Raw genomic sequence first — 10,297 nt, 5'->3', positions numbered from 1 at the left:
AATGTTTAAAAATTCCACACATTTTCCCCCCCACCCCCCCACCTGGACTACAGTACTTCTCACTACATACCTGAGCACTGAACATTGAATGCTGCCATTTTAAACTGCCTTAAACAGTGAATTTGATGCCTTTACAGACCACATCCACCTTGTCTCGTGCACCATGGCAATCGGTTTGAGACTTAATCTAACATCAGCTGTGTACCATAACAAATGAAGATGGAAAATCAATTTCAACTTTACTTTCCTGTAAAGTTAGTTCACATTTTCTAAATATATCGGAAGATGCTATATAAATAATCTTTCAACACAGCCCTAACTTTTGATCCTATAGTGCTTGTGGTACCTTTTACCAATTTTCTCCCCAAATTGAAAATTTACCTTAAAATTCTAACTGGAGAGCAAAACCCAACACCAAACCAACTTTAAGACCTTCTTTTGAAAGCATTTGAAAGTGGTGAAAGGTGTCCACTAGATTATTATTTAAACAAAGAATTATGCACACCTAAGATTTAACAGATTTCATTCCCATGGCAAGTTACAGGCTTTAGCTTTTGAATACACTATCTTCTTGGAGCATACCCTCAGCATAAATGGATAAAACAATAATGACAACAACAGAAGTTGTACTTTAGTGCAGATCAACAAAATAAACTCACTGTAGAATCAACTACAGCATGTTGTACTCCTATACAATCATATGATCAGTCAATTGCTAACTCAAATTTTCTAGGTCATGTTTTCAAGTAATATGCTGAAAATTTTGTTCTACTAAATAAATACAGATTGACAAAAAGCAGCAGGAAATCTAAATAGTCAACCAAGCTTTTAAAACAAAAAACTAACAACACTTTTTGCAGGATAGTTTTTACAAACTAATGCAACATTTAAAGGAAGAAAGGGTGCTTCAAGAAGCTTGCACATAGAGCCTTACACAAAACTATATAGTTTATAAAGAGATTAAGAAAAATTGGGGAGGAGAGAGGGAAATGAACATTTTTCTTAACTGAATTGTACTTAAAAAAAAATGATTAGCGACAAAACAGCCTTGTAACCAATACCAAGAAAGCCCAGGTCTGGCTTTCTAGGACTTCACTCTAAATTGTAACTCTATTATTAATGCCATCCACATTAAAATCTGCTTCAGAAAACTCTCACTACTTACACATCTCTCCAAGAAGCAGTTTGGAAAGTTTCTGGGAAAATGAGGCATGTGATGCAAGGAGGCAATGTTTAAAACGTTTTTGTTTCACAGTATCACGTTAAAATTTGTGCAATATTTAAATAAGAACTATGTCAGCTTTTTTTCTTTAAAGATAAAAATTGCTTTTGTGATAAGGACAGATTCTGGAATATACTTAATTCCTATTGTCAACTAGTCAAAGAACTATAAAAAAATAAGTTACTGATCCAAATATCTGCCTTATTTAAATATTACAAATGAATTGTTCTTCACTTGAAGGTACTTAGATTAGTGCTAGAAATTCATCAACATATGATGAAGAATGACACGGAATCAAAAGATGCAGTTATGTTACGACTGATTTAAAAAACAAGATATCAAATTTATCACCCTTTTTTCCCCTTTAGAAACCCCTTCAGCTAAACAGAGGCTAACCCCTAGGAAAGGGTTCTAGTTTTTATAAATCTGATGTTAAATATAAAAAACAAAAAAACCCTCAAGTTAAAAATTTTAAGTTCACCAAGTCTCTTTGTTTAAAAAAAAAAAAACCTCAGAAATAATGCCAATTCTCACATTATCTTCTGTGGAAAATAGACACAACAGTGTTCGGATGAACAGAAATGGAAGAGGAAGGACAAGCCAACTGCCAAATCGACTAACCAGTTTTGGAAATAACTTCATGCAAAAACCAAAACTATAAAGCTCTCAATTTTCCAAAAACAAGAATGAGAGAAATTGAAATGAACAAATGGTCATATTCTGCTACTATTTTAAATGCAGAATCCCACTCAAACTCAAAAGCAGTCTACAGATGATATACTCTGGTCATAAAACCAGCACACCCCTTTGAAGACAAGCACAGTCAGGCAAGGTCACAGTACCTGGCCACACGAGAATGGACATATACTAGCACCAGCCGCCTTTGGGTTTAAAAGCCCTTAACCAGATTATCTGCCCCCCACACACACATGGCAAGTGTTGGCACTTGAAAACATTTTGTTGCCAGAAAATTGCTAATTTATATCATTAGGATGACTTAAAGCCACATAGGAAATGTCAAACAAGCACCCCAAACACCTTTTTTTCCTGAGATTAATATTTTCTCAAAAGCTGAATATATAACAAACATCTCAGTACAGTTGAAATAACATACATAAAAATGTATCAATATTAAGACTCAGGTCCTACTGTAGTGTTCCTCTATGTTGGTTAAGTCACAGCTAAAGCAAAGACCTAGTGATATTGCCTCAAATTTTTACCCGTATTTAAAAGAAAGTCACTTCAAACCAGTTTGGACATCCAAATCCAGTAATGCTAGCCAAGCCTCTGCAGTAGTACATAGTTGTCTTGGTTCTTCTGACGTCTTGGTTGCTTTTAATCAGAGAAACCCTCTAGAATGACATGATTAAATTTATATCAGAAAAAATGCTGATAATTGCACTTCGTCACTGTCATCCATGATGTCACCAAACATCACAAGAATGAGAGCAAATCCCTCCCCACATCGCAGTCCTTAAGAGCACCCATCGCCATGACGTACACAACTCTTTCCGCCTACATTAAATACTGGCAGAACGTCTTTGTTTTATTGTAAGACATGTCACCTCAAGTTTTAGTTGCTACTCAAATACTAAGGCCTAGTACCCATTAAAGTACTTTCTGAAGACTTTGGGGATACAGTTTAGCAACGGCACATTCGAAATGACGACCAAGATCCCAGAGACGATCTGGAGTCTCATATACTTTCTTCCATTGGTCAGTACTCTCATCATATTGGTAAAGTGAATTTTTTCTTTTTTTCTTTTTTTTTTAAACCCTTACCTTCCATCTTGGAATCAATACTGTGTATTGGCTCCAAGGCAGAAGAGTGGTCAGGGCTAGGCCATGGGGGTCAAGTGACTTGCCCAGGGTCACACAGCTGGGAAGTGGCTGAGGCCAGATTAAGTGAATTTTTTCTGCTGGTCCTGAAGACATGCTCTTCAACAGTTACTTGAGTTGCTCTAACAAACAAGTAGAGTTTATTATTGAGAAGTACAAGTTTAAGATATGGATTTATGGACTGATCACATGGAAAATCTTTCTTGCAAAACCATTTGTTTAGCTCAATATCATAGGCCTCCACGGTAAACATACGCTGATGATTTCCACAGGTTCAAGCTATGTAGTAGATAGAGTCATTATATACGCTAGGCACAGTCATAGGTGTTAAAAAGCCCCAGTAGTCTTTCTGAGGATCATAGCAGAGGAAAGATTCTCCCTGTAAAACATCGATGTTTTCTTTATACTCCACAGCACTGTGGAACTCCATTGCTACAGGCATTGGGCTAACAGCTGTCCAACAGTTATCTCTGCCGTCATAATACTCCACAGATTTTAGGGGGTTCCTCCCATCGCCTTCATAAATGCGCCCACCTATTGCATAAAGTTTCCCACAGCAATGAACCAGCTTGCAGCCTATTCTGGCTCGAAGTAAAGGAGCTTTGGGTAGCCATCTATTTGTAGCATGATCATACATCCAGAAGTCACTCTCTGCCTTGTGGTCAATGGAAACTTCACTGCTGCTTGGCCTATAGCCTCCTGCGATGTAAATGTCATTATCTGGGGACACAAGAATTCCCACCTCTCTCAGGTCATTGGGTGGTTTGCATAGTTTAAACACTCTCCCTGTGACTATATCGAGACAAGGCACTGTTTGTTTCTTTCCTGAGTGTTTGTGGGTAGTATCAAAACATATGATCATTTCCAATGCAGTCATCCCAAGCCTCTGCGTGTAGCCATTGGCACTACACAGCCCCTTCTGGACGATGGCCTCTGCAAACATGGGAGGAATTTTTTCAACAAAGGTATCTTCCATCAGTGGCATACGGATGCACTTGGCAAATATTTCTGGAAGGTGTGCTTCTCTTCTCTCTCGTTCATGTTCAAAATACCTGATGATACTGTCGTAAACATGCTCTTCTTTGTCAACATTTAAGTCATCACTGACCAGTATACTGATGAGTTGGTCTTTCCTTAAATGGAGAAACTCTTGTTCTTTGGTGACACACAGAAAATTTTTACGAATATACTCTTGTGATCGGTCTTTTAGCTCCTGATGACCATAATGATCAGCAAAGATGAAAACTCCAATAGAGTTTTATGGATCCAGATGACTCATCATATAATTAGCACACTGGTCCTGTATGGAAGGGATCTGGAAGATGCTTGCCGCAGTGAACAAAGCTTGGACATTGGCCTCGGTGAGTACGACTCTGGAGGTATATGCATAGTTCAATACTAAATTCATTGACTCAGCTTCAACACCTACTATACGCACTTCTTTCTGGGTACTTTCAGTAAGGCCGCTAGTGAACATTGATCTGAAGTAGGGAATGATAGCTGCCAGCACGTTGTGGTGGCAGGAGAAAGTCTTGCCGTGTTTCACCTCCACAACGATGTCAGTCAATTGGCCCTCGTGGTACATGGTCTTGAGCTGCTGGAGGATGCTGCATGCATGGGCGGCGTCCACAGGCCCAGGTGCGGCCACGGGTAGGGTGGGTGGGGTACCGTTGGGTGGCTGTGGCGGACACTTGGTCGCATCTCCCATCACGGCCATGTCTTGGAGGGGCCCCGGCCTACTTATTCCTTTCTTATTCTTTCTCACTTTCTTTAATTCCTCATTTGTATTAATTAAAATCTCTATAAAACCCAGTTGACTTGGGTATATTTCATAATTGGGAATATTTCCTTGGCGACCACCTTATATATTGATTTAAAAACAAGACACTGTAGTGAAAACATATTTTCTGTGGTCACAATTTACTCATCCACTCTTTTATCTACTACAATTTAAGTCTTTCACTATTTTAATCACTACAGTTTATGACAACCACTATTTTAATTATTACACTGTGTGCTAAACAATGGAGATGAAAATATAAAATCTAAAGAGGTTCTGTCCTCAAGGTGCTAACGATCTATTGAGAAATAAAATACCTACATGTGTCAAATTATACAAAAGAAACATGATGCTGTGTAGCCTCCCGGCCTGCGAGAGGCTGCAAGGGGTGAGAAAGAGAGGATAGAGATAGAGTAGAAGTTTTGATCCCGCGAAGGGCATGAACGAGCCGACTTTAGAGATGTGAATAACCGAGTCAGTAGACAAATATTATTTGTATGAGCCACAGCTAAGCTCCGACCACTGAGTGTAATTATTCAGGCTAAAACCACCCAATGATCTCAACTTAACACCATACTGGTCAGAGGATAAAGCTAGCTCAGATGGAAAGGAGATCAGAAACTACAGGAGGTAGATAATGCTAGGTAGCATTAGGAGAAAGAGAGGAAGTAAGGCAGGCCTGGCCTAAAGACCAGGCCTTAGTGAGAAAGATAGAGAAGAGAGAGAGAGAGACAGGGGAGAAGATCCTTCTTATCAAACCTGTGGATGCTGATCAAGTGGGCGGAGCTTACTGGGGCTCGTTTATTTATAGTCTTGACAGCTCAATACATATTGAACAGTTATATGATACTTCAATACATATGGATGAGTTACCTGGGGTATTCCCATTGGATAATGCAACTTATGACAAGGTGAAGGTGGGGTTATTATCCCCGGGAGAGGGAGACAAAGGAAAGCCAGGTTTCGCGCCTAAACTTCAGCCACGCTGGCAATAAAATTTATTGCCATGCACAGGATGGCTATGTGCTCACTCACATTCCTTGTCTCCCCATAATGTCTATGGGCTGGACTGCTACATGCTGTGTCTAATCTAAATTTTCTTGTCTAAGAGGTTGAATGAGTGCATTTTATTGGGAAATAGTTATGGCAAAATAGAGAGGCAAGAGCTATCATGTGTGACAAGGAAATCACTTTAAAAGACTGATATATATTAATTTAAGGTCGCGAAGGAATTCAGCTATGTAATTCCTAAATGAAAACTCAAGTCAGCAGTCAACCTTTTATGGAGTTTAATTACAAACAGGAGGAAGAAAGGAATTAGAGATAGAGAGAGAGAGGGAGAGAGAAAGGGGAGAGAAGGGAATAGGGCTTAAATACCCCTTCTGTTTAGGCTGGGCCAAAAGGCCCAAGCCCTTAGATAGCTGAGGCAAAGAAAAGAGATCAGTTCCTATCACTCACGTGACCAAAATGGAGAAACAGTCTCAGGGCCCTCCACCTCCAGCTTCCTTCAGAGCCAATCCTCAACGCACCACCTCTCAGACCAAAAACCTCTCCAACCAACCACCCTCTGTCTTCAGACCCCTCTATCTTTAAGGAAACCATCCAAGTTCCCTCCCCTCAGTTCTCACATCTACCAATCACTGCCCATGTTCTTCCCTGTGCCAATGGTGACTCTAGCTTAACCCAGGACCGCCCAGAGGTCTGTGGCTTTGCACATGTCTGTTGAAGGTCATATTCTCAAATAACTAAATCTTGATCCTTTGCTACAGCCCTTCCTAAATCCTGTTACCCTGAGTAGGGTAGAGATTGGAATAATTAAATTTTGATCTATGCTGCAGCCCTTCCTAAATCCTGTTAGGACTGAGTAGGGTGGAGATTGTAATTTCCAAGACCTGTTTCTGTCATTCCAAGTATCTCTATTGTATCAATTCTAAAATCAATCATGACTCAAAGAAATTCCTGTTCTATGCTTAAGCATAGGTCAAAGCCCTTTCCATTGTTCAGCAAAAGGTTTCTGTCCTAAAGTAATCTTAAGAAGGGAGGAGGAGGAATGTCCCATGCCAATGGGGTTCACATTCCAATAGAGTTCCCACTATCAATAGGAAATTTTTCAAGTATGAAATTTCCCAATGGCGAAATTTCCAACATTTATAAGTCTAAGAAATTTTAAGGTTTACACATGTAGAGTTCAAGCCATAACCCAAAAGATAGGACTAGCCATAATAGAGTGTGTGAAGGAACTAAAATAAAATATAAAGGATAATATTTCTTTCAATGACATTTCAATATGATATCTCTTGAATACAAAAAAAAATGTTAATATGAACCTAGGTCAGGCCTGGGTTTAAGATCTATGTGAACTCTTTGCCAATCTAGAGTGATGTTGTGAGCATTACATGCAGGGATGAATGGACATTCTTATTAGAATTCAATTCACATCTTTTTAGCCAACAATTATTCAACATCTAATAGTGTAGTTAAAAATCAATGCCACTAGGCCTGAAACCATGAAATTATTCCATAGAATACAGTCTACTGTCTAAGTTGGTTCTCACAAAAAAGAAAATATTTATTACTCACACCAAACAAGAGCACTAACTTTGGGCCATGAGCACAAGGATCTCCTAGATAGGCTATTCATCTTACTTTGGAAAGAGGCCTGTCTTTGAGCACTGGCCAGTGACTGATATTTCTCTTCACTTTGAGCTCCACAAATTTCTGAAGAAAATCCACTTTGACAATAGAGCTGGTGACCAAGTATTTTTGGATGATACAGAAAATTCTGAGGACTATTATACCATTTTGGAGTACTTGTTCTTTCAAAATGGGACTGAAACTTTGGTAACAGTGGGACAGTTTATTCCAAATGTTCCATATGGTCAAGATTTTACCATTTGTAAAGAGGCCATAGTGTGGGACTGACTGGTTTGAGCCAAAGGTCAGAAACAATTTCAATTTTAATTCATGACTTCCAATCATGGAGGCACATATTATTTCTTAGTTCATCTATACAAACAGCTTTTTATAGGTTAACATCCTGCACAAATATTAGCCATTCTTATTCATTCAGAGATAGCCATGTTTTTGTAGAGAAAATATTCCTCTGGTCCCCTTTTCTATTTTCTTTCCCAGATGAACAAGAAAAAAATAGTAAGTAGTCCATCCACCCAATTTTTCCACACTGTGCAATAATTCATAAACTGATCCCACCCATAAGCAATCAATGTTTTTCCAATTGTTTAGATCTAGTTTTAATTGTCTGGAGAGTGTTTTGTAGTTGTGTTCATATAGTTCCTGTTTTGTGACAAGGAAATCACTTTAAAAGACTGATATATATTAATTTAAGGTCGCCAAGGAATTCAGCTATGTAATTCCTAAATGAAAACTCAAGTCAGCCGTCAACCTTTTATAGAGTTTAATTACAAACAGGAGGAAGAAAGGAATGAGAGAGAGAGAGAGAGAGAGAGAGAGAGAGAGAGAGAGAGAGAGAGAGAGAGAGAGAGAGAGAAAGGGGAGAGAAGGGAATAGGGCTTAAATACCCCTTCTGTTTAGGCTGGGCCAAAAGGCCCAAGCCCCTAGATAGCTAAGGCAAAGAAAGGAGATCAGTCCCTATTACTCACGTGACCAAAATGGAGAATAGTCTCAGCGGCCTCCACCTCCAGCTTCCTTCAGAGCAGCACAACCTCTCAGAGCCCAAAAAACTCTCCAACCAACCTCTCAGTCCTCAGACCCCTCTATCTTTAAGGAAACCATCCAAGTTCCCTCCCCTCAGTTCTCACAGCTACCAATCACTGTCCATGTTCTTCCCTGTGCCAATGGTGGCTCTAGCTTAACCCAGGACCGCCCAGAGGTCTGTGGCTTTGCACATGTCTGTTGAAGGTCATATTCTCAAATAACTAAATCTTGATCTTTTGCTACAGCCCTTCCTAAATCCTGTTAGGACTGAGTAGGGTGGAGATTGCAATTTCCAAGACCTGTTTCTGTCATTCCAAGTATCTCTATTGTATCAATTCTAAAATCAATCATGACTCAAAGAAATTCCTGTTCTGTGCTTAAGCATAGGTCAAAGCCCTTTCCATTGTTCAGCAAAAGGTTTCTGTCCTAAAGTAATCTTAGGAAGGGAGGAGGAGGAACCTCCCATGCCAAGGGTTTTCACATTCCAATAGACTATCAGAAAGAAATGTTCCAAGTATGACATTTCCCAATGGTGAAATTTCCAACATTTATAAGTCTAAGATATTTTAAGGTTTACAGTTTGTCTCAGCAGATAGATTCCTAAGTATTTTATTTTGTCTAGGGTGATTTTAAATGGAATTTTCTTTCTAATTATTGCTGCTGAAATGGGTTGGATATATATATATATATAATATATGTGTATATATATTATATATATATATATATATATATAAATGCTGATGACTTATGCGAGTTTATTTTGTATCCTACAACTTTGCTAAAATTGTTGATTATTTCAACTAGCTTTTTAGTTGATTCTCTAGGATTATTTAAGTAAACAATCATATCATCTACAAAGAGTGATAGCTTGGTCTCCTCATTGCCTATTTTAATAACTTCAATTTCTTTTTCATCTCTAATTGCTATAGCTAGTGCTTCTGGTACAATATTAAATAATACAAGTGATAATAGGCATCCCTGTTTCACTCCTGATCTTATTGGGCAATCCCCTTGACATGAAAGTGTACATTTACAAATAAATGTTCAATCAAACTTCAGTTCAATCAACCACATCCAAAGTTCATTCTTGATCTTCTTGATATAGTGTGGGTTTTCTGGAATCTTTCTGCAACAGTTTATTCTCTGGGTTTAGGAGTTAGCAAACTTCTTCCTTGAAGATCTTTTCTTGAACAAAAAATCAAAAATCTTGGATTTTTATTAAACTACAATCTCCCCCTGAAGTGGGTGTTAAAAAACATCCAGTTCAGCTCAGGATGCAATGTTAAGTTATAGGTGTGTATGAGTCAATTATCAAAAAAAGAGAAAAACACAACCAAAAACATAAGGAAAAAAATGGAAAATAAGCCCTTGTATAGTTCCAATTTAAAGTAATTTCTATCCCACAAGTCTGTAGGACAGAATGCAGTGATATTTCACTTACCCATTTGCAACCAAGACTACAGGAAGTTGCCATAATATAAGAAAGAAAAAAAAAACAAGAATTCTATTTTGATAGGGAAGTGTCATTCCCTCTTCTGATTTTTAGTCATTCTCAGGGATATAGGGAGCCAGCATGATAGTCAAATTTTGTACTTCTATGAGTACTTCACAAAGAGTGTAGATACAAAGAAGTCCTACAACTTAACATGTGTCAAGCATCGCAACCTCAAGTCCACAATAGTATGTCCTGTGTACTCTTTTGGGCACTATTCAGGTTAAGTCTCTGCTCCTTGTTCTTATCCCATTTCCTAGAATCAGACACAAATATTAATCATAGTCCC

General features: G+C 38.5%; 1 protein-coding gene across 1 annotated transcript; it reads right to left on the bottom strand.

Annotated features, from left to right (window-relative positions):
- Positions 1–506: 506 nt before the first annotated feature.
- Positions 507–4,685, bottom strand: LOC100014592 (kelch repeat and BTB domain-containing protein 8-like). Its single transcript, XM_056821289.1, is given in 2 exon segments — positions 507–2,977; positions 3,141–4,685. Coding segments are annotated over 2 exon segments (1,653 nt in total). The 5' UTR covers positions 4,647–4,685; the 3' UTR covers positions 507–2,830.
- Between the last annotated feature and the right edge of the window lie 5,612 nt (positions 4,686–10,297).

This window comes from Monodelphis domestica, chromosome 3 (assembly GCF_027887165.1).
Source record: "Monodelphis domestica isolate mMonDom1 chromosome 3, mMonDom1.pri, whole genome shotgun sequence".
Classification (NCBI taxonomy): domain Eukaryota; kingdom Metazoa; phylum Chordata; class Mammalia; order Didelphimorphia; family Didelphidae; genus Monodelphis; species Monodelphis domestica.
This window is presented reverse-complemented; position numbering and strand designations above follow the sequence as displayed.